Genomic DNA, 25,551 nt, shown 5'->3' on the forward strand with positions numbered 1-25,551 from the left:
GTTTGCTTAATACTATCAATTATTTCACAATTCTCTATTACCATCCTAGGTATTATTGGAGAATTTTCTCTGCAATGAGCTAAGTTCTTTGCATCCAAGATCGTAATTAATCCTTACAACAATTCTCTAGGAGGGAGGTACAGTTCTTAGACTCATTTTACCAATGAGGATTCAGTCTCATAGCACTTCTATAACATACATCCTCAGAGCTAATAAAAGTCACTGTTTGGGATTAGATCACTTTGTTTCGTGGGCTCCAACATTGATGCTCTTAGATACTGTGCTCTCAGTCGTTTTGTCCTGGAAAATTTTAGGGTTGCTGATACATATAATTCAATAAGATAAAAAGATAAGTAAATCCACTTAGTGGTTTTCTAAATGCTAAAACACTGATTTAGCATTTACTATAGGCTAGGCACTGCTCTAAGCATTTTTAAAATAATGAACTCATCTAATCCTCACAACCACCCTCTGAGATACAGTCTATTATTACCATCCCATTTTACAAATGGTAGAGGAGAAATGTCAGGGGAGATAGTAAGATGGACAGAGGGGATCTTGTAAAGAGAGATTTAAATGCAGGTATTGTAAAGAGAGGTCCAGTAATAACACATTTCGCACTTTCCCCAGGTCCAAATTCTCATCATGCAGCAGTTCAACACTATTCCTAGTTCTGAGAACAGACCTTTCTCCATTGGCAATTCACACCTCTTAACTTCGTCCTAACTTATGACTGCAAAGGGTACGTAAAGGAAGACAGGGTCTGCTGGAAGAAATACCATTCTTGCAGATCTTCCCATTTCCCATGTTATCTTTAATATTTTAATGTATTGACTTTATCCTTCCCCCTTTTCAGTTTTACATACATCTGGTACACATAAAAATACAGAAGGTAGTGAAATAAACAGATCTAAGTTTAACAAATGTCAACGTTTTGCCTTATTTGTTTGCATACTTTTAAAAAAGACTGTATGTATAAAATATATTGTGGTACAGATTAATTCCATGCTGTGGCTCTTCCTGACTCCGTTCTTCTCCTTTTCCCCAGAAGCAAGCTCTTTTTTGAAAGGTACTAATAGTTATCAATACCATCTATTATCATACAAAATTATGAGGAGAAGGGTATACAGATCAGGGTTCAGAAAACTAAGGCCTAAGGGCTAAATCCAGTCTCCTGCCTGTTTTCATAAATTGGGACACCAGCATGCTCCTTCATGTATGTACTGTCAATGGCTGCTTTCATGCTACAATGGCAGAGTTGAGTATCAGCAACAGAGACTTCAGAAATGCCAAATATTTACTATCTGGCCTTTTACAGAAAAAGATTGCCACTCATTGGTATGGGACCCTGTATGTTTAAAATACTACATAAATTATACCATAATGTATGTATCCTTTGGCTAATATATACTTGCAACCAACATTATGTCTTTAAACTATATCCTTGCTTCTGCAGGTGGATCTATTTAATTAATTTTAATTACTACACTATCCCACTGTATGAATGTATAATTTATTAATCCATATTTTTATTGATGAACAGTTCTTGTCTTTTCCTTTGCATAAACATACTTCCTTTTCCTTTGCATAAACATACTTCCTGTAGCCTCAGGTCACATCTAAGAGATTCTCTACAATGAATATCCTGATGAATTATTAGAATCCACGCATCTTTCTAGTAACAGATGCTACTACTTGCTCACCAAAGTAGCCAGGGCACTGTGCTTTCTTATTGGCAGTTAGCTTTTATTTTCCCATGCTCTCCAAAACTTGCTATTATTTGACTTTCAGAAAATTTTTGCAAGGTCTCAATTGGCATCTCTAGTTTACTAGCATAGTTGAACATCATTCTATATATGATGGGGCTGTTCCAACTCTTCTGTAAATTTTCTGTTCATATTCTTTTAAAAAATATGTATATTTTTATTGATTTCAGAGAGGGAGAGAGGGAGAGAGAGAGAGAGGGAGAGAGAAAGAGATGAGAGAGAGAGAGAGAGAGAGAGAGAGAGAGAGAGAGAGAGAGAGAGAAACATCAATGATGAGAATCATTGATTGGCTGCCTTCTGCACGCCCTCCTATTGCCCTCCTATTGGGGATGAAGCACACAACCTGGGCATACGCCCTGACCAGGAATGGAACTATAACCTCCTGGTTCATAGGTCAATGCTCAACCACTGAACTACACTAACTGGGCTCTGTTTACATTCTTGACTCATTTTTATTTTAGGGTATTATGCTCATTGTCTTTAAAAAGGGAAAGATTTTTGTTTGCTTATTTGAGCTCAAACACAGGCTAGTATCAGTCCTAGTGATAGAAAAGTGCCACACGAAGGCTGTGCGTTGTAAAAGGCACTCATGGCATTGTGGCATCAAGGAACCTGTGCCATGGCATGACCGACAGCAAGCATGTGGAGTTACAGAGAAAAGACAGAGTGTGACCTCTGCTCTCAAAAACATGCAGTCATTCAGAAGAGTCTTTGAGAAAACAAAGCATTCTAAAAGGAATCTCTCTCTCTCTCTCTCTCTCTCTCTCTCTCTCTCTCTCTCTCTCTATATATATATATATATATATATATATATATATACACATGTGTAAATAGTTATAATTATCCTACATAATAAAGATATACTATGCAAATGGTCATTACGCCATGAAGCATAAAACCAACTTCATAACAACCAGATCACGGATCAACAGGAGGGTGGGGCAGTGAGCTACAAGTTGGGGGTGGAGAGCTCCAGGAGGGCTTCAGGGAGCTACTGGCTACAAGTGGCTCTGGAGAGTTACAGGAAGGGGCAAGGCAGCAAGCTATGAGGGAGTTGTGGGGGGGAGCTATAGGAAGGTGGGGCAGCAGGTGGAGGGTTACTAGAGGGGTGTCAGCGAGCTACTGGTGAGCTACTGGCACATGGATTCATGTGCAGGGCTATTAATCCTATCTAATAAAAGAGTAATATGCAAATTGACTGTCATCCCCACACACAAGGTGGCCACCCCATGTGGACACAAGATGGCCACCACAAGATGGCCTGCAGGGGAGGGCAGTTGTGGGTGATCAGGCCAGCAGGGGAGGGCAGTTAGTGCTGACAGGGCCAGAAGAGGAGGGTAGTTGGGGGAGACCAGGTCTGCAAGGGAGGGCAATTGGGGACAATCAGGCCTGCAGGGGAGGACAATTAGGGGGGGACCCAGGTCTGCATGGAAGGGCAGTTGGGGAGGACCAGGCCTGCAGGAAAGGCAGTTGGGGGCAACCAGGTGGCTCATTCTAAGCTGCAGTGCCCAGATGAGCACATTTCTCTCACCTACTGGCAAGCATCAGAATTCATCTTGCCCAGCATTCATCTTCATAGCACAGCAAAGCGTTTTTTCATGGTGAAAGAGAAAGATGTTTCGCTTTGGCTAAGTTTTCATGATGAGAGGTTATCAGCTATGTCATTGTGAGTCTCATGTGTATTTTGAGCATCAGCTGAGGAGACACCCTTCTCTCCCTCCAGCTAGTTTGCTGAGTAGCTGCTCATTTGTACATCCGAGAAATTGCAAATTCAGTGCCCCAAAGGTTCATTTCTGTGGCTTTCATGTCAATCTGCTTTATTCTTGAAATGGTTCTTTCCAAAAGCCTCATGTCACTTTTGTGAAAACACTTGCTATTATGTCTTCTGAGACTAGCAGTGTCAATGGTAATTATTACTTTGGTGGAATCTGCCAGAGTGCTGCGTACTATAGAAAATAAGTGTATGTACACAGGCTCTGCAATTATAATTATTACCATTGTTTGTTTTTTCAAATTAATTCTATTTGAAGAGATCAGATGAAAAAAAGATTTTAAAAGGGAAAAAAAGCTAATTTCTTTAGTAAGATATATGTCAAGTGGTAAAAAAGGAGCAATCACGATTTCTTGGGAGTTAAATGGTGCTGCCTATTCATTAAATAAATTGTGCCTAAAAAATTAAAACTGTATTCCTTGAAAATTAATTAGTAAACTACATATAGGTACTTCTTCACTTATAACAACATATGGAATTTTTCTACAATCTATTTTTTCTCATTTGGAAATCCTTTTGTTTTAAATTACGTTTAATAATGCCTCCTATGATTATTATACTTTAAACCATTTTGCATGCTAGATTCTTCCCGTTCAAATGAAGGGGCCCTTTGGCTCTTGGTAAGGGAATATCGATTATGTTAGTCCTTCCTCTGCTATGACAACTATTCCTTGCTTTGACTCTGGTTACCTCGAGTTGACAATGCTTGCTGCCTATGGAGGACACAGATTCTGAAAAACAATTTGTGCACGGCTAGCATGGCTCAGTGGTTGAGTGTGGACCTATGAACCAGAAGCTCAGGGTTCCACATGTTTGGGTTGTGGGCTCGATCCCCAGTGCAGGGCTTGTAGGAGGCAGCCAATCAATCTCTCATCATTGATGCTTCTATCTCTCTCCTTCTCATTGCCTCTCTGAAATTAATTAAAAAATATTTTTTAAAAAGCCACAGTTAGTGCTTGTCTTCTACTTTAAAATATTGGTATCAGTTAATGTAATGCTTCCGACTGACCCTTATATTGTTGATGCTTTTGCTAGTTTGTTTAAAAATATACTTTATTGAATGTCAGAACCCTACTCTGCCACTCCCTAGATGTGGGACTCACTGCTAAGTGCTAGCTAATATCCGTTTCTCCTGTCCTAACAGAAACCTTACATTATTCCGTCTAGTGATATATCTAACTGAAAAATACATCTTCAACTTCCCCAGTAGTTGGGGTGGCAACGTGACACCTGGTAAATTATATGTTAGCAGGAGTCTGCTGCAAGGCTCTGGGAAAATGTGGTTTCCTGATGCGGGCGCTCATTTCTTGTTGTTGGGAGCACAAATGGAGTGAGGGGAGCTGCAGAGGCACCCTGATCGGAGAGCAAAAGGCCATGCCAATCACAGGGTGTGAGACGTTATTCTTGAGCCACTGACTCAATGCCACAGCCAGCCCCCACCTTCAGACTTCCTGCTGCATGAGAAAATAAATGCAAACAAATAGAAAATCCTCCATTTCTTGATTAGTCTAAGCCACTATTTGGTTTAATTTTCTGTTATGGAAGGCCAAATGTAACCCCTGCATGGTAGAATCATCTTGGACAAGCTTTTCTTTCTTTCTTTTTTTTAATAACCTGTCCAAAATTAATTTTCTTATGAATTAAAGCTACTAACAGTATTTATTTCATAGAGCTGTTGTGAGAATTAAGGGAGGTAATTCTTGTTAAATACTTTGACCAGTGGCAGACACAATAAATTCTTGGTAAATGGTATCCATCTAAAAATACATTATTTATCAAAGAAGTACAAATATAGTTTTAAAAGTATTGTCCAAGGAATAATAATAAGGGTCCATGTGTACCCTAGTTCTGCTTCTTAAAACATTTGAAAAATATATATATTTTTATTGATTTCTGAGAGGAAGGGAGAGGGAGAGAGAGATAAAAAATATCAATGATGAGAGAGAATCATTTGATTGGCTGCCTCCTGCACACTCCCTACTGGGGATGGAGCCTAAAATCTAGGCATGTGCCCTGACCTGGAATTGAACCATGACTTCCTGGTTTATAGGTCAGTGCTCAACCACTGAGTCATATTGGTGGGGCTAGTTTGCTTCTGGACAACTATGTTCAGCATTTCTATTCTTAAATTTCTGGGATTACTTCCATATTTCTCAAGAATATATTTGTACTGTTTCTCAGTTTAACTACTGCTACTCAGCTCTGACTGATGAGACTTTAAAACTTTTATTCCATCTCCTATTGCTCTCCATCTTACCCCTGATGAAACTGTATCACTCTTCCTCTTTTCTTGGTCATTGTCTATAACCTCAGGCAACACAGTTAAACCATTTCTTTATCCCCCAATAAAAGACAGCATCCCTTGGCTTCTCTGTTTGTGAGAGGAGGACATTTATTCACCAATCCTTTTACCTCTAACTCTTGTTACCTTAAATTTACTTCTTAAATTGTCAAAGTTGAAAGATAAAAATCTTGTCCAGTATCCACAGTTGGCTTCAAATATTTGCATGTAAATTGACTTTAAATTTTTAAAACCAAGAAAATAACAATGCACACGATTACAAAGGTACAAATACAATTTTCTGCAGGGCTATGATGATCTTATTTGCTATAGTTTCAACACCATGAGCCACATGACTTTCAAAAGGAAACTATCGTAATATCAAATTATATCAATCTTTTTTGGCTGCTCTCCTAGTTGCTGAAAATCCTGCATGCTCTAGCATGGCTTATATTTAGATAATGCATTTTTGATATATTTATTCCTCCTTCTACCTTGGTTTCCTTTTTTTTCTTTTTTTTTGGGGGGGGGGAGGTAAGGGAGGGGAAAAAAAAAAGAGAAGCAAGACTTATTTTCATTTATCTAATCTCTTCTAGCTTCCTATTCACAATGCCTGAACCAATTGCACTTCTATACTGTTATTTCCACTTTAAGAACTGGCTTCAGCTTTCACACATTTTCTTCTATTATGTCCTTCATATATTCCTCTCATGTTTTATCTGTTTCATTGGCTATTGCACTCTATAGAGTGAATATGCATGTATCTCTTATCTTTTCTCTCTTATTGCCACTGTTTGCCCATTACTTTTTGGCTGTTTCATTGTTGTTGTATGGTTCCACATTCTGGGAGATTCTTCATACTCTCTTACAACAGTTCTGAAGAATTAGTATTTTCATTTTTTTAACTTATTTTTTATTTCCAAGAAAACTCAATTGTTGTTGTTACCTATTTTTCACAGCATCTGGTTCTTATCTCTTAGATATTATATATTTGAAAATCTCTCTGAAGATACATGTGTGTGTTTTATTTTAAGTGATTTGCTCTTTGAATTATCTCTTTATCTTCTATTACAATTTCACTTTCTGCTTATCTTGACCTCCTTATCATTCAATGCTGTAGTCTTTCTCAATAACCTGTGGATGTTTTGTTTTTAACTCACATTTTAGAATGGGACAGTGAAGGGCTGGCAGGGAGCTCTAAGTCTGTAATGGAATTTACTGGCTTGCAGATTTCTGTTTAGGGTAAGCATGTGGGTGCCAGCTGCTATGATGTAGTATTTTGCTAGAATGAGAAGAGCTTCACTCAGGGTCCTTAACTCCAAAGCTGGTCACCATAATTCTTTTCAAATAACTTGTTCAGTTCTGCAAATGGCAAACCTTTACCTTTTTGACCTGAGAAGTAATTGGTTATCAACTGTTCTACATGCAGAGCAGAAAGAGGGAGTAAAGTTTTTTTGACAGTTTTGTGCTTATCCCTTTAACTAACATAGACTTAACCTGTGGTACTTAATCCACCATCTGTTGGAGCCTCTCTCAATTGCTTCTGAGCAGGCCAGTGATTTCCTTGGTTGTAGCCCTATATGTGGGTTGGACTGTGGTTTTCTTCACTTCATCAGGCTTACCCTTGTTCCATTTCTTTTTCTGAAAACTTAGTGAAATATTTCATCTCTTAGTAACCTGTCTCATTTTCTTCATCATTGGGTATTTATGTTCCTTTACCATTATTTTTATAGCATCTCAAGAAAAAGAAGAAGTCACATACTGCTATGTTGGTCAAATACTATTTTTAATTTTATATCCAAACCCAATTACTGATTTTCCCTCCCTAACTAGCTCTCCATCTAAAATAAAATAAAAAAATAAATAAAAAGGCAACTCCATTGCCAAAACTGGTTTGGCTCAGTGGATAGAGCATCGGCCTCTGGACTGAAAGGTTCCCGGTTCAATTCCGGTCAAGGGCATGTACCTGGGTTACGGGCACATCCCCGGTAGGGGGTGTGCAGGAGGCAGCAGATGGATGATTCTCTCTCATTGATGTTTCTAACTCTCTATCCCTCTCTCTTCCTCTCTGTAAAAAAATCAATAAAAATATATTAAAAAAATAAAATAAAATAAAAAATAAAAAGGCAACTCCAAAAAGCCCTGAGATAACCCTTACTAGCCTCTTTCTCTCATATCATATAGCTCACCGATAGCAATTTTTTTTTTTTTTACTTAAATTCAAAATATCTCCAAAATCAACCATTTCTCACTACCTCTACCCAAAGCATTTTAATCTGTGTATTTCTGTTCATGCACCTCCTTCTATGGCTTTTAAAGTTGCAGCCTGGGCAATCCTACTACAATATCACACCAAATCAATCCCTTGCCCAAAATGATGCAATAGTTACCCACGTCAGTGGGAGTAAAGCCACATTTTTATAGTGGCCATCTATCACAATTTGGTGACGCATCACTTCTCCAACCTCTCTGACTCATCACTCCCTTCCAGCCACACTGGACATGAGCTGGATGGCATGGGATTTCATCATGCTGCTCAAAATGATGTGTAACTTACAATTTATTAGTGCTTATTTATGGAATTTTCCATTTGGTACCTTGAAATGTGGTTAACTTCAGGTAACTGAAACTATGGAAAACAAAACCGTTGATAAGGGGGGACTACTGTATACTATTTAGCAAAGAGAATAAACAAACTACACCAAAATGCAAAATATAGAATGTCATATCCTATATAATAAAGAGGTAATATGCAAATTGACCAACACACAAGTTGACTGCCCGATATGGTCAAAGATGGCCGTCCCCATGTGGACACAAGATGGCCAGCAGGGGAGGGCAGTTGTGGGTGGTCAGGCCTGCAGGGGAGGACAGTTAGGGGTGACTAGGCCTTCATGGGAGGGCAGTTAGGGGTGACCAGTCCAGCAGGGGAGCAGTTAGGCATCAATCAAGCTGGCAGGGGAGTGGTTAAGAGGTGATCAGGTTGGCAGGCAAAAGTGGTTAGGGGCAATCAGGCAGGCATGCCAACGAGTGGTTGAGAGCCAGCAGTCCTGGATTGTGAAAGGGATGTCTAACTGCCAATTTAGACCTGATCCCACTGGGGGGGAGGAGGGGAATGTCCCAGATTGGAATTGATGCAGCTGGGCTGAGAGACATGAATTTTATCCACTGGGTCTCTAGTATATAATGTTGAGTAATAGACATCAGAAAACATATTGTAGGTTCCCATTTACAGAAACCTTAAAAACAGGTAAAACTAACCTATAAATGTGGAGGTCAAGATAGGCATGTGATAGTAGGATAGACTCCTGGTGTGCTGGTGATACTCTGTTTTTGACCTGGGTGCTGTTTTAGCCCATATCAACTTGATGGATCTGTGCACTTTTCTGTGTATATTATATTTCAATCAAAATGTTTAAAAATCCAGCTGAGTTCCTGCTAGTAGCATGGCAAACTTAGACAAATGAAGTTGTTTATTTCTCTTTTCCAATTTATAAATGCTTAAGAGAATTTAGTGTGTGTAGAATTAAGGATTGAAAGCAATGACATCTCTCAATCCGTTGGCAGAGAAGTGAACGCAAAATTTCCCCTGCAGGCCTCTGCCATTAGGCATCTCAATCTTACCCTACTGGATCCTCGCTGTCTCCATCTGCTGCATGTTAACACACCTGAGCAGCATCTGGGTTGAAATTTGCCAGACTGTGCAAGTGGTTTAGCAATGTTTACACCCAGGGAGCTAGTCAGAGTGTTGAAGTATTTAGGACCGAATAGCAGAGCTTCAATGGCAAATCCTGTCTCTAAAAGTGATAGGCCAGCTCAGTAATATAATGCATTGAACAAGGATTGAGGACAGGGCCTGAGGGAGGCTGGTTGAGGGGATGAACTTCCAGGGACCCAGCCATGGACCAAAATCCAGGGGAAGACATGATGAAATCATTTTAGCTTTTCAAAACTAAACAAGGAAGACTTCACTTTTGCTGCCTTTGATATTGGTATTGCATTTTGCTAATTATAAGACAAATTTCATTCCTTGCTGAGAAGTCTTGATGAGGTAGTTTCCCATCAGTTACTCGGGCTCCTTGAGACCTGAAGGTAAACTCTGGCAGATGACAATCCTGTTAAGCTCTGCCCTGGCTCAAAGCAATCTGTTTTCCAACCTACACAATGCTGTTTAGACTGCATGACTGCAGGGAGTAGTATACACAAGTAGAAGTCTCTTTCTATGTAGTCCCCAACATCAAAGAAAAACGAATATTGGAATGAGAGGTTAGAATTGGGTAGGAAGAAAATAATTAATTTATCTTCAGAGTCCTTGACAAATGAACACATTTGTATTGATCCGTTAAATCTGTTAACTTGTTCAAAATGGCATTATTTTTTGGGTGGGTATAAAGGCTCTGTCTTTTGTAATCCATGTTAATCATACCAGTCAGATAGATCTTTAAAGAAATTCACCAGCTGGTGCTGAAAAAAGATTGAAAATTCAGTCCTCACTCTTAGCTACTTACTGACTCTGTCTCCTTTGTTGCTGAGAAAATAGAGGCAATCAGAAAACTGTACAACTCCATCCACCACATATACCACTGATGGGCATCTCTACTGATGTACTCTACTTTTTCTCCTCTTCTAGATGAAATGCCCTTGCTCCTATCTGAGCTCAGCCCATCTGTTTGTGATTTATGATAGGGTCGTAGTTTTATTAAGGACCATATAGTTAATGTTTTAGGCTTTGTGTGTCATATGGTCTATGTAATAACTTCTCAACTATGTCTAGTGAAAGTAGCCAAGGACAATATGTAAATAAACTAGAGGCCCAATGCACAAAATTTGTGCACTGGGGAGGGGCGGGGTCCCTCAGCCTGGCCAGCACTCTCCAATCCGAGACCGCTCGGGGGATGTCTGACTGTTGGTTTAGGCCCCATCCCTGTGGACATCCCTCTCAAAATCTGGGACTGCTTGCTCCTAACCACTTGCCTGCCTACCAGCTTGATTGCTGCCTAACTGCTCCCCTGCTGGCCTCATGGCCCCCAATGCCATCTGCTGCTGACCTGATCACCCCTAACCACCTCTTCTTCGGCCAGAAGAAAGTCAGAAGATAGGAAGATGTCGGGTCTCCTGGTCTAATTAGCATATTACCTTTTTATTAGTATAGATAAGTGTGGTGTTCCAATAAACTTTATAAAAACAAGTAGAGGACCAGACCTGGCCCCTGGGATGTAGTTTATTGAGCCCTGAACCAGATTTTACCGCCCTCACCTACTCAAGGGCATGTTCCAGCAATTCTCATGCTCTCTTACGTCAGCACAGTTTTCCTTCTATAAGATCATTCCAACCAGCATACATGTCTATCATTGTTGCTTCTTTCTTAACCTCACTCACTTCACCTTTCCAGCAGTCTTTTCATTGCTCTATTTCCCTTTTATAAAAAATTCTCAAAAGAGAAATCATTTTTGGCTTCCTATGTTGTCTCTGCCAACATTCCCCAGAGCCTATTCCAATAGGCTTCTGACCCCAGCACTCCGGTGAGGTTGCTCTAATCAAAGTCACCAGTGACCTCTATAGCATTAAAACCAGTGGTTAGTTTCTGGTCTTCATCTTACACGATCTATGGCAGTATTTAACCCAGGTGATCACTCTCTTCTTCTTTCTGACTCAGAGGGAAGATGTGAAAAACTACTTTTTTCCCAGGTCTATTGAAGAGGTGCCCCAAGGGAGCAGGGAAAGTTGATCCTGAGGGGTCAGAGGCGCTGGAAAATCATGCTGTGTAACCAGAGGTAGGACTGTTGTTTAATTGCAAGATATAATGTGTTTTTAGTCCTGCTACAAAGAGAAAAATTAAAAGACACATCTTTTCCCCCTCCATATTTTAAAGGAGTTATTTGCCTTAAAGCACATATGTCAAACACAAGGCCCGCGGGCCAAATCCAGCCCGCCAGGCCTTGCAATGTGGCCCGCACTGCGCTGTCATCACTGCACTCCACTGTCAGTTTATGACATTGTCAGTTTATGACTGTTCAGTAAACCATTCGGCCCGTGATTTAGGCTGGATTTTAGATTTTGGCCCCTTCTCTGATTGAGTTCGACACCCCTACCTTAAAGAATAAATAAAACTTCAATTTCAAGTGATTTATGTAAGAAAGAAAGCATTCAAACCTGAAATAATATCTTTAGGAATAATATTTTTAAGTCCTGATTCTGATTAAAAAAATTTAATTGACCTAAGATTTCTCGTATATCTATGAAATTGTTGTAATTAAGCAATTTCTTCCAGCTTTTTGCCTTCTCAGAGCATCCCATGAAGAAGTAATTTCCTCCCCACTTCTTTCCTTCCATTCCTGTGCTATTCTCTCACACGGATCACCATCTGACCTATGATAAATTTACTTCTGTGTGCTTATCTGTGTATTTCCTCCAGAGTGCTGGCTTTTGGTATTCTAGAATGGTGTATCCCTAACTCTGGAATTGTGTCTGGTACAGGGCAGGCATATAATAAATGTGTGTTGAATGCATTAATGAGCCAGACTCTCTTTCTAAGCAATTCTTCTGGAGAAATTTGACTTTCAGAAAAGATCAGGTGTCTATTGGGAGTTCTACATAATGAGAGAATCTGTCTCCTTGTTTTGCTGGCACTACACAACATGTATGTTGTCCCTGGGGATTAAAGGTGTGATGTTATGTGACAATACTGAGAATTAAAAGGATGGGGAATACGTTTTCAGAATAAAATGAGTTTGAATATTTTAATCTTCTGGCTGAGCAATTTTAGTGGGGGAAAATACCCTATAGACTACCACAGCCAGGAAAGGCAAAGCATACTCTGCAGCTTAATTAATGGAATGTAGTTTTACCTCTATTTTCTTTTGCAAATGCATTGAATCAAATGCCTTATTCTTAGTGAAAAATATCCATAATCCTAAGTAGATGCCACTACTTTAAAGTGTTTGATTATACTTCTACTGGGCAGTTGAATTATTTTTAGGTGGAATTTGAACACCTTAAATATGACAGAAACTCAAAAGTCTTTCATAGGCATTGGTACAATATTATAAAGTTCTGATCAAGGTGACAGCTTCAAAGTTTCTATGCATCATACCTTGGCCACTTCTTCTTGGAAAGCCACGAGGTTCAAATAGGAGATGTTCACTAAGTCAGGCCCATACACCACTGTTATCATACGATGTTCCAGACGTCCGATGTTCCCCACATCCAAAAGTTCCCGTAACTTGGGGTCCTGGATAATAAATGTTGAAAATAGTTAGTGTATAACTGGAGGCTCCAACATGGTAGCATAGTGTCCAAAAATTTTGAACTAGAATGCCTTCAAAGCAAAGTTGACTTTTGTTCATATTATAAAAATGGTATGAGTCAAAGTCCCTGCACTCCCAGTAGGGCCCCGAGAGGAGAACTAACATGTCCAAAGGATGTGGAGAAAGAATTTCTGGCTCAAGGGCTATGGCCCTTTTGGCATTATACTAAATGAAAAACAGACGCTGTATGATTGCACTTAATATGTGGATGCTTAAAAAGCCCAACTCATAGAAACAGAGCATACTGGCTTTTGGATGCAAGAAATTTGCAGTCTTTTAGAGCAAGTGACATTCTCTGAAACATCCTAAATAAGAATTCCTTGAAGATATAGTCCTGCTGGGAGAAGGAATTTTCCAAACCTTCTGAATTCAAAGTAAGACCTGATTCAGTGAGCTTTGCTGAATTTATTTTCCTTTCCTAGGACAGGCCTTGAAGGAAATGAGAGGTCCAGGAAGAAAATTAGCATCAAATCAATCACTTGGCAAATTGGCAACCAGCTTCTGAGGAAAGAATTAACTTGAATTCTCATTTATTTAGTCAAATGCTAGGCCAACAGGACTGGATTACTTAGGGTGGTTTTTCTGATCTGCCTTTCTTTGTGCAGCGTCTGCACAAAGAAAAAGCGAACTTAAAAAAAAGAGAGAAAGAAACAAAGAAAATCTATCCAGCTGTGCTATTTGGTGCCCTTCTCTCTTTAGTTAATAAAGCTTTCTTCTTGACTTGGCTGTCTGAAGAGGAACATTTTCAGGTAAGTTACAAAGAGAGAAAAATCCCATTTCACAGCTGTGTCCAATTATAGCTGAAACTTCCACTTGACTAACCAGTTGAAAACTTTATCAAGTACATCAGGCCACCTAGAAAGATCAAATGCTAGCACAAAAAAAACACACAAAAAAACAACAAAACAAAAACAAAATAAAACAACCCATCAATTTGCATGACCTAGAAAAGGAGAAAAATACAGTGAAAAACTTATATAAATAAACAATAATAGCAATGAGGGGACATTTTTAGCATTCTAACATTAATGAAAGATTAGAAAAGAATGCTCAAGAAGGGATGTTTTGAAGGCTAATTAAAGAATCACATACACACACACACACACAAGCTCTGGCCATTCTGACTTAGTGGGCATAGCATTGGCCTTAGGACCACAGGGATGAGGGTTTGATTCCCAGTCAAGGACATGTACCTAGGTTGCAGGTTCCCAGCCCCAGTAAGGCATGTGGGAGGCAACCAATTAATGTGTCTCTCTCACGTTAATGTATCTCTCTATCGCTCCTATTCCTCCCTTTCTTCCACTCTATGTAGAAATCAATGGAAAAAATATCCTCAGGTGAGGATTAAAAAAATAAAAAGGAATGACATTAGTTGCTCTGTGAAATGACTGATTGTATCACAGTATTTTAACACCATTGAAGTAGGTTAGAAGAGAAAATACAGTTAACCAGTAAACTATATATATACTATTTAAAAAATTTTGTATACATGAAAGAAAAAGAATTCTCAGAAACCATCTAAAACTTGTAATTATAAATTATAAATCACAACCTTTAAATAATCCATCAGTATCCTCACTTCTATAACATTTAATGGGAACATTTTGGTGAATGAATGGACTTTAAACTTTGGAGAGCCACATGACTCACTCCCTAGATTTTTCCTTTCCCAAGCATTTTCTGTCAAGTCTATCCAACTTTACCACCTAATTTTCATGTCCATTCAAAACACTCTTACCCACCTATTAAGAGTGACACCTTTCAGAACTGCAGGGACTAGGTGTGGGTGTCAGGGAGTTCACCTGAGTTGTCCTTGAGCTATAGGAACTCAAGGCAAGTACAGAAACCCAGAGAAGGTGACCAGAATATAAAATAATTCTGGAAAAGGGCTTCTGGAATTCTTCTGTCCTGAACAATATTGTTAGGTACCAGGAATTTATAAGAAAGGTGACAACACTTTATGTCATCTCTAAAAACATTTTTCACTAATGGTTGTTTATATGTGTTTTTAAAAAACTATTGGCTTTATGTAATGAAAAAAAATTAATGAAGTGTTTAAAAGCAATGCCTGGAATTGTTAAAATTAAGCAAGCTACCAAATGCTTATGATGATTGGATCTGGAAAATAGTTATCTGAGAATTCAACATGTAAGTCTCTCTGTATTGAGATGGTTAATATTTGTACAACAAATGATAAAAGATTATTGAGTATGAAATGAAGAAACAGTTAGATTTGAACAATTTTTTTTTAAATTATGTAGTTCTGGAAGTAAACAGAAAAATCTTTTAAAGTATACCATAAAAAGTTCCTTACTAATGTACTTCTTTGGTGATGGATCATAATAACCTTTAAACTATATTGTTTTTCTCTTCTACCACCCATCATTTTATTTTTCTTGAAAACTACACATTTTGTGCATCTATTTATTTTTTAATAACACCTGATTTGGTAATATTAGAATTCTTTCCCTTTAGAAATGATTTCACTTTTCTTTTTACCTGTACTTCCCAGTTTTCTCATTCTGAACACAGCAACCCAAGCTGACATGATGGCTTCAAACCTTATTCCTCATTATTGAGCATATTGATACATAAGCGGGTCTACTGGAAAAGATACTTGTCCTTTCAATTAACAGAATTGCACTCAATTGCTTTCAGCAGGGGGATCCTCAGAGACGAGGCAGAAGGGGATTATTAGGAGGATAAACAGCAAAGGCACGAAGTTTTGGAAGGATCATAGGGAGGAAGAAATTTAATGGAAAGAGATTCCAAAGAAATAGTTGTTTTGAGGGTACATCATTCTCAGATGGGGGTATGAGTGAGTGCACTTAAAAATCAAACAAACAAAATTTAAAAAGTAACAACAAAAATCTACAGACAATTTGGATGAAAACCACCTCCTCCAAAAACCTGTTTGTTTGTTTGTTTTTTAAGGGATATTATATCTGAGCATTTCTTTTCGATGGGACCTCCTGATCAGTTTTCAGAGAAGGATTTACTTACACAGGTTACTACTCAGCTGAGATACATTTCTCAGATCCTGCAATTGATATAAATTCACGGATATTTTAATAAAGAAAATAAGTGATTTGTATGACTCTGTTCAACTTCTTTGTGGGAAAGCACTAAAGAATATAGCTCAAAAAAGCAAAGGAGGTGAGAAGAACTTGAAATTGCAATTTTCACTAAGCTGTCAAGCAAAACTTGCTTTCCCTGCAGACTATCCTAGATATGTCCCCACCGCCGGAATTTACCAGACCATTTAAAAGTGAGGAATCCTGGCAATTCTAGTTTAATGGCACGTTTAAAAGTTAAGTCCTAGATAATCTCTACTCCCATAAGAGTTACAAAATAGAGACTCTGACTAAATAAGCTCACTTTCTTTCAAGCACCAGGACTTGTGATTTACTTCATGTCCGTTGCAAGAAAGTCAAGGTGCTCAAGTTAAGGATTCCCAGGTGGAGTTAATAGGCCACTGAAGAGAGCAGACTCTGCTACACAAGGAAACAAGGACTCCACTACAGCCTGTGCAGCTGTAATTATGATATGGCATTCAAAATAGTATGGATTCATGGACGGAATGAACACAGGCTAAAGGATAATTTTTAAGAATTAAAGGCCAGCTTCAACCTTCATTTCTTAATGACTTTAGTTGTTATTGTTAATTCTCACCTGAGGATTTTTTCCATTGATTTTTCTTTCTTTATTTATTTTTCTTTATTGGTTAAGATATTACATATGTGACCTTAGCCTCCCACAATCCCCCACCCACCACTCTTGCCCTCACCCCCTGCTGTCTGTGTTCATTGGTTAGGCTTATATGCATGCATACAAGTCCTTTTTAGAGCAAGTAGAAGGGAGAGACAGAGAAACATTGATGTGAGGGACACATTGATTGGTTGCCTCCCCCATGCACCCCAGACTGGTGCCAGGGATCTTGCCTGCAATTGAAGTATACACCCTTGACCTTGAATCAAACCCACGACCCTTTGGAGGGCCAATGCTCAAACCACTGAGAAAAACCAGTGAGGGCTCCTTAATATATCAGATATCCAAAAATAAAAGAACTTTTTAAAACTACATTTCAGTTTTTGTTGTTGCAGAAAATATGCCTTATTTATCTTTCATACCCATGAAATAGATCTTTACTGGTTTTAGGCCTATTGAACAACTTGTATGCTGGGTTAATTTTATTCCCAGCACTTAATGCAATCTTCTCAATCCAAGTTAGTTATATGGATGTAACTTCCATCATGCATAAAGGATCAGGTGTATGAAAGTCTTCCCATAGCACTACAACAGTCAGAAATGAAAGCGATGATTCCTTGTTAAGTGACATTCATATGCTCCAGCTTTGCAGGGATAAAGCTGCCTCTTTGAAAGCTGAGCAGACTTTTCTTTATAGTTTTATTCAAATTTTATTGCAAAGGAAAGATAAAAACTTATGTCCAGGAAGATTCTCCATCAAGACCCTGAATTTAACAACTGCTTCTCAAAAAATAACAAATAAAAAACAGATTAGCAAATTTCCTTGGAATCAACCCTTAGCTTTACACCTCTAACTTTAAAAGTTTCCCTTTTTTATGATTGTGTCGAGGAATACCATTTTCTCCTCCAGTATATTACAATACCACTAGCTCAGGCAATCACACAGCCAGCAAGATTTTAAAAGATGAAACTATTCATTTGCACCAACTATGACACTGAAATATGGTGCCGTGAACATTCTTCTACCGACACAAAGGAAAATATTTGGAGGATGCTGTTTATGCTTTTATTTTATTTTTTCTGTAAATGACAGATGTGGTGGGAGGCCTGAATGTTCTTCAGCTATTTCTTTTGATGGAGGGAGTGAATGAAGAATAATCTGACTATGCAAAGACATGCAACTATGGGAAAATACTAGGAAAATAAGAGCTGGTAGAGTACTTTCCTTCCTATCTCACAGTGGTATTACACGATCTGCCATCTTTGTTTCAGATTAAGTGGTAATGAATTTGTATATTCAGTCTCCAGTCCACAGTGAGCCTCAGTGTACAAGTAAAGAAACTGGTGGAGAAGAAAAATTAAGAATTCAATCTAAAATTAGCATACATGAATTGATTGAGCTAAAAAGGGAGAGCATCTATAACAAATGTAAAGGCAAACTAATAATTTTGTTATGGCTGGGATTGGCCACAGAAAAAGGATAAATAAAATTCAAAGAGCATCTCTAAATAACATTCTAGTGGTGAATTAAAAATTTAACTACTTGAGGTTTTCCTCCTCTCCAGGAATGAGGTCAGGGTGTGGTTTAATGTAGTTTCGAAAGTTAGAAATGAAGGGAATAGACAGGAAAGGGTGATAGAGGAATTCCAGCGGGTGATACTCAGAAAACAACAATAGCAACAAAAACACAGAAAAAACGGATTGGAATTAGAGCTCAGACCTCTGGAAACAACTAGGTTAGTCCCAGGATGCAGAGATGTGCCAGGGAAAGATATTTTCAAACTGGACAAATGCCGTCCATTTCAAGAAGTTGCATTATTTGAGCAAGATTTCTGGACTGCATGTACTTGGCATATAGAGTGCTTGTTTTGAGGCTCCAGAGGCTAAGATCTGGGGACTAGAAGGTTATTTTAGAGGCGATCACAGGATGTACAATGAGGGAGCGGGAAAGTGAGACAAGGAAGAAAGAAGGCCGATAAGCAGTGTGTTAGTAAGCGGTTTGACACCTTGGGTAACTTAGGCTCAATCCAATCAGGGCCACTCCAGGACAGTATAAAGAACACACCTCAGACTGTCCCCACGGAGCCTGGAAGCTAGACTATCGATCTGTCTACTCCAATCTGTCATTGGTGAAGAGTCTCCTGGGACGCCAATGCCCTTGCATATCCAAGAACAGATCGTATTCTCAGGACATGGGAACTGCACACAGGCAGCCTCTGGGGGACAGGTAGGGGGCAGAGGCACTGAAAATGTCTGCTACAGAGCTGAGGGCGTGACATTTCCCTGGTGTTGATTAACCTTCATACATTTTATGGGATCCACGTTTGAAGAAATTTAGATTCTGAATGGTTCAGTTCTTTATCAAAATAGTAACTATAACTCTAATAAGGTCTAATCCGTAAACACATGTCAAGTACCATCCTAGCTGTTCCTTATTTTTCTCCATTTAATTTGCATAGTAACACTGAGAAGTAGCTATGGGTTTGTGTTTTTTTTTGTTTTTTTTTTCCAATTTGCAAATGAGAACTCTGAGGTTTCAGGAGATAATTAGCCAGTTTTACCAAAGGAGGGAAAAAGGGACAACTGGCCCCAAATACATCTGACTGTCAAGTCTAAGCCCTCTCCATATCCCAATTGTGTTACACAGCATATCCAATTTGACTGAGTTTCTATAAAAACAGTGCGAATGGTTCAGCTGGCGGCATACACTGAAATAAATCAGCATCTATCTAAGTCATCTCCATATTATAGGCACTTCATTAAAATATAAAATAACCCAAAAGTGAAATTAAGATAGGAAGGAAATACAGCCTAACGGCACCATTCACTTGCCTTCCTAGAAAATGGGAAGTAAACCACCAAGTTTAACCATCATTTGTGCAATCATTCTTACTGAAAGGAAAAGTGCATGAAGTATAACAGTTCATAAACAAGTCACTGGAAAACTAGTTAGCTTCCTCCTCCTCAACTAGTATTTGTTAAACTTAAAAGTTCTCAAATATAGCTTGTCACTCATGTATCAAACACTACCCGGCCCTCCAACCCCTCACCTCCACTTTCTTTGACATGTAACCACCTGAAAACCAACAACATTCACAAGGTCAGCCATTACCCTCCCTCCCATGCATGAGAGTCCAGAGGCTGCTGGTGGGCACACAAAAGGCAATTAGAACTCATAGGTCCCTTCCTGTTAGAAATCCCACAGAGAGAGGGAAATGTATTCTGTGCCCCTTTAACTTTCAGGGGTGGGGGGCAGTGCTTCCAGGTAAATTTCAGTACTGCTGTGGCCAAGATTTAGAAGAATAATGAGGCCAATTTGTTACATTGACTAAGTTTTCTCTGGACAGTGAGTCCTTTATGGGTGAGTGTTGTTGTTTTTTATCCTATTTTGCTGTGGTGCCTGCCTCTGTACGTGGAACTTTGATACATTCAGATGACACCAAAGGGGATTCTGGTACCTTAGAACATAAGTGAAAACCAGTATATGTGTGAGTTGTTGTTGTTTTTTCTTTTTAAAAAATTTCACCTACACTTGATATTCAGTATTGTTTCATATTAGTTTCAGGTGTACAGCATAGTGATTAGACACTTATGTAATTTACAAAATGATCCCTCCAATAATTCTAGTACCCACATGGTACCACAAATAGTTATTGTAATATTATTGACTCTATTCCCTATGCTGGAGTTCACATCCCTATGACTATTCTGTAACTACCAATTTGTAGTTCTTAACCCTTCATTTTTTCCCCCACCCAGCCCCATAACCCCTGCCCCCCAAAAGAGGCCCAACAACTCTTTAATAATGAGAAACACAAACAATGCCCCCTTTGCAGTTTCTGGAAAATCCATGCATCTACACTAAGGGTTTTGGCTCTGGGAGACAGGCAGTAGAAATTGTATCCTTCTGTCTGACTTCCCTTCCTTCCTTCCTTCCTTCCTTCCTTCCTTCCTTCCTTCCTTCCTTCCTTCCTTCCTTCCTTCCTTCCTCCCTTCCTTCTTTCCTCCCTCCCTCCCTCCCTCCCTCCCTCCCTCCCTCCCTCCCTCCCTCCCTCCCTCCCTCCCTCCTCCTCCTCCCCCTCCCTCCCTCCCTCCCTCTTTCTTTCTTTCTTTCTTTCTTTCTTTCTTTCTTTCTTTCTTTCTTTCTTTCTTTCTTTCTTTCTTTCTTTCTTTCTTTTTTTCTTTCATTTTACTTCAGAGAAGAAGAGAAGGGAGAGAGGTATAGAAATATCAATGATGAGAATCATTGATCAGCTATCTCCTGCACACCACCTAGAAGGGATTGAGCCCATAACCCAGGTATGTGCCCTGACCTGGAATTGAATCTTGACCTCCTGGTTCATAGGTAGATGCTCAATCACTGAGTCTCACAGACCAGGCCCATCTGACTTTTGAGTTTGGCTCTGCCAGCTAAAAGCAATGTGACTTCATGAAGTTTGCTTAACCCTTCTAGTTTTTTCATCTGTTTGATGAAGTTAATAGTACTATCCTAACCTCTTTAAAATGTTGTTACAGGAATAAATGATTAATAATATGTTAAGTCCTCAGGGCAACACTTAACAAGCAGTGAGTACTTGAAAAATAAAATCAATAGCTTGAAAACAAAAGACTGAATAATGTAATCTCTTATAGGCACCAAAACAAATATATATATATATATATATATATATATATATATATATATATATATATATATATACCTTCTTTTTTACTTGGCAAGCAAGACATATTTCTATAGGGAATGGCAAAAGTAGGTTTACAACTATGATATGAATAACACTGTTTATTTCTGTAATATTTATTATTTTCCATATTTAAATTTATATATATGACTGACTATATTATAAATGCATGCATTTTATGAACCTTGAGAGCTTGTTTGGAGGTTCTAGCAGGGGAGCGCAGCTACTCGTATTCCCTTGACCGAAGACCGGTCCTCTCCTCTTGGGGGAAAGTCGTCCTCTTCGACCGAGCGCGCAGCTTCGGGAGGGACGCACATGGATCGGTGAGGGAGGAGGGGGACACCCGCTTAGCCAGCCAGATCAACCGAATCAACCCTGGCGATCAATGGGGTGACAGATGTCGCAGCCAGATCGCCCTCACATCAATATAAATGCATGCATTTTAATTTTACATTTTCGTTAATTCACTCTGTCATGGGAAACATAATTTAAGGACAAACCATTTCTAGAAATTTTATGTTTCTTGCTTCTGCATTTAACTAGTTTTGATAATTAGGCAGCTTGTTTTCTCTGAGCCACAATTTAGTTTCCACTCAATGAGGATGATGTCTGCTCCCCTTAGAGCATTTGTGTGGTGATCACCATTAAATCCACAAACTGCCCTAGCTGGTTTGGCTCAGTGGATGGAGCATCAGCCTGTGGACTGCAGAGTCTGGGGCTCCATAATGGTCAAGGGCACATGCCCAGGTTGCAGGCTCAATCCCCAGTAGGGGGTATGCAGGAGGCAGCCAATCAATGATTCTCTCCATCTTTGATGTTTCTATGTCTCTCTTCATCTCCCTTCCTTTCTGAAATCAATAAAAATACTTAAAATAAAATTTAAAATCCACAAACTGTGCCATGTGACATGTACAGAAAGAATTAGTATGTTTTTGTGATGACTGTCATAATTAAAACTTATTTTAAATATGACATGAAAAATACAGTGAAAAAATTCTTAGCTATTCATCTTTTTCTTATTAATATTATAAAGTGTTGTAGGAGTTTAAAATAGAGAGAAATTTTCCTCTCAATTTTCTACAGACAACTTCAGGAGTCTGAAGTAAATGAATAATTTGTCTGTAAATGTCTGAATAGAGGTGTGACTTTGTGTTTGCTAAAGACTCTTGAAATATTTCAAGAGTAATTATTATTTAATTTTCCTATTTACCTTCCTATTTTAGTTACATTTCTTTATATTCCATTACTCTAGATCAGTGTTTCCCAAACTTTTGACATATGTACCCCTTCTATAATTTTCGTAAAGCTGAGTACCCCTCGTACTCATGAGAACGTAGAATCAGGAGCAGCTAAGCATGGTGCAGTGCATATCCCCACCAAACTCCAGTGCAATGTGTACCCCCATCAAACTCTTCCCATACCCCTGGGGGTACACCTACCACACTTTGAGAAACACTGCTCTAAATAAACAAGTTAACTCTATTCCATAATGCATAAAGATTAATAATGTGCTATCCCTTCAAAAACACAGGGATATAAAGCTCTGTATAACTCAAAGTGTGGAGGAGGTCTGATGTTCATTTTATAAGAAATAACTAGTGCATCTAGGTAAGCTGTCTTAAATATGCCTTTCTGTGTGTGTGCTTCTCCTTGAAAGTAAGAAAATACCTTCTAAAATTTTTTACTATCCATCCATCAAAATAATGCAACATTATACCTGAAATCATATTTGTCATCTTTAAGACCTCAACTTTCAATAATAAAAAAAAATTAATCTTGAGTGTTACACCTATTCAGTAAGATTAGGTAGGTTAATTATATCATCATGCCATAACACTATCATTGAAATTATTAGTATAATTCCAAACAGGTATGGAAAAGGAACTCAAGGAGTCTGAAGTGCTCTTAATTTTAGAAAAATTGTATAGGAAATAGAAAGTATTCCCAGGAAATTATTAGTCATTTCTTTGCATTTTAATTGCTGGCCTGCCCTAATTAATTAGACAATAGTTTTTACCTTTGTTCTCAAATAACAACTTAGACACGAACACCGTTAAACCCTGCAGTTCCAAACTTGGGAATTTATCCCGAGTATATCACCAGTCAAGTACCTGAAAGTAAATAATATATACAAAAAGATGTTCACTGAAGCATTGTTTATAATGGTAAATGAAGAGAGCTGTGAAACAAACTATGGTGCATTTAAACTATCATGTTTACATTCTCTTTACCTTTTTCTCTCCTTCCCAATTTACTCAATCATCTTTTCTCTCCACTACCAAAATTTTCCATAGAGGATTTCATAAATACTTTGGAATCTGGCAAATCAGAAGGTTTTCCATAACCCTAAGAAGACAACATTTAATGCATGGAATGTTTTAGAATGAATTGTAATGTCTACCACCCAGTTTCATGTCAAAATAACTCAAATCATCCTACTGTCAATGACTAACTCAAATTATTCAATTTCTTGAGTTCTCTAAATAATTAATTAAAATATTTGCTTTATGAACATTTCTCTACATAAACACACACAACACACAAATAATCTTTTACAACTTGGATGAAACTACACATATTCCTTTGTTACTTGCCCACTTATCAATATATAGATGAAATGTGTATAAACACAAGCATATAATTATTCTTTTCATTGACTCTTCAGTATTCTAGTATATAAATGCACCATAGTTTGTTTCACAGCTCTCTTCATTTACCATTATAAACAATGCTTCAGTGAACATCTTTTTGTATATATTATTTACTTTCAGGTACTTGACTGGTGATATACTCGGGATAAATTCCCAAGTTTGGAACTGCAGGGTTTAACGGTGTTCGTGTCTAAGTTGTGACACATACTGCTGGATGCTCTGCCAAAAGTCTTTACTAGTTTACAGCCCCACAGATAACATATGAGCTAACAATGATTACATATTGGTACTTTTTTACATCTTTAACAGTCTACTGAAAATTGTTTTTATTTGTGTTTTAAAAATTACTATTTATGGTAAGTACCTCTTCTTATTTACTGGCATTCACATGTCCTTTATAGTGTGAATTGTTTGTTCAGGTTGTTATCCCCCTATTCTAGTATGATATTTCTCTTTGTCTTATTGATTTATAGCAAAACTGTACTTATTGACCCTTTGTCTGGAAATATGTTGTAATATTTTTTCACAAATATGTCATTTGTCTTAATATTAATCATGATAGATTTTTCTCTATTAAAATTAACATAATTAAATTCAAATCTATCAATCATTGAAATTATTTTTTTTCTGATCAAGTGTCATTTGTGGATGGCCTTCCTTATCTTGACATTATAGGAATATTCAGGTTATAAGAGTCTATTTCCTCTTCGTCCTTTATTATGCTTTGCAAATATTTACAAAGACCATGTACATTATTTTAATATGGAGAAAAATACAAGCAAGTAATCATTTTAAAAATTACTAAAAATCAAGTCTTTGTTTAAATGAGAACATGTGCTAATAGTTACTTTTCAGTCTATAGATGAGGATATACAAATACTAGATTTCATAAGAGAAACTTACAATACTGATTGAGGTTACACTCTGGCACAGCTACTAGCTGTGTTCTGAATTTCCCCTTGTAAGGTTATTACAGTAATCAAAGGTATGCTTAATGGACACAGCTAATGTCTACGAAGTCAGTATCCACAGGTTCATTATTGAACTTATCACTCCGAGAAGACCTTGAAATGGCTCTGCAATAGTCATGCCCTAACATCTGAATTAAAAATACTCTAACTAAAGGGTCATTGGTGTCATTTTACATGATTGCTGTCTAGGTTATGTGTGTGGCACATGGCTCTAAAATGAATGCACAGAGGAAATTACAAGATCAGAAGAGTGTTAGACAGTATTTGGTACAGTTTGAAGAGCCTTTAAATGTCTCCTTTTTTTTCTTTTAGAGAAATAAATATTTTCAGGTGTTCTTTTCATTTTCCTCCATTCAACACATTGTATTCTTTTATTTCCATTACCAGTATCTGTGTTAGAATTATGTTTATAAA

General features: G+C 38.1%; 1 protein-coding gene across 2 annotated transcripts in view; it reads right to left on the bottom strand.

Annotated features, from left to right (window-relative positions):
• Window positions 1-25,551, bottom strand: part of PLCB1 (phospholipase C beta 1) — a 609,995-nt gene that overhangs the window by 187,621 nt on the left and 396,823 nt on the right. For both annotated transcript variants that reach the window (XM_084887439.1, XM_084887438.1), the window contains exon 4: window positions 12,912-13,049. In XM_084887439.1, the coding sequence (XP_084743565.1) occupies window positions 12,912-13,049 (138 nt within the window). The remainder of the gene's footprint in view (window positions 1-12,911; window positions 13,050-25,551) is intronic.

The sequence above is a fragment of the Pipistrellus hanaki genome (assembly GCF_964339955.1).
Source record: "Pipistrellus hanaki genome assembly, chromosome: 6".
Lineage (NCBI taxonomy): Eukaryota > Metazoa > Chordata > Mammalia > Chiroptera > Vespertilionidae > Pipistrellus > Pipistrellus hanaki.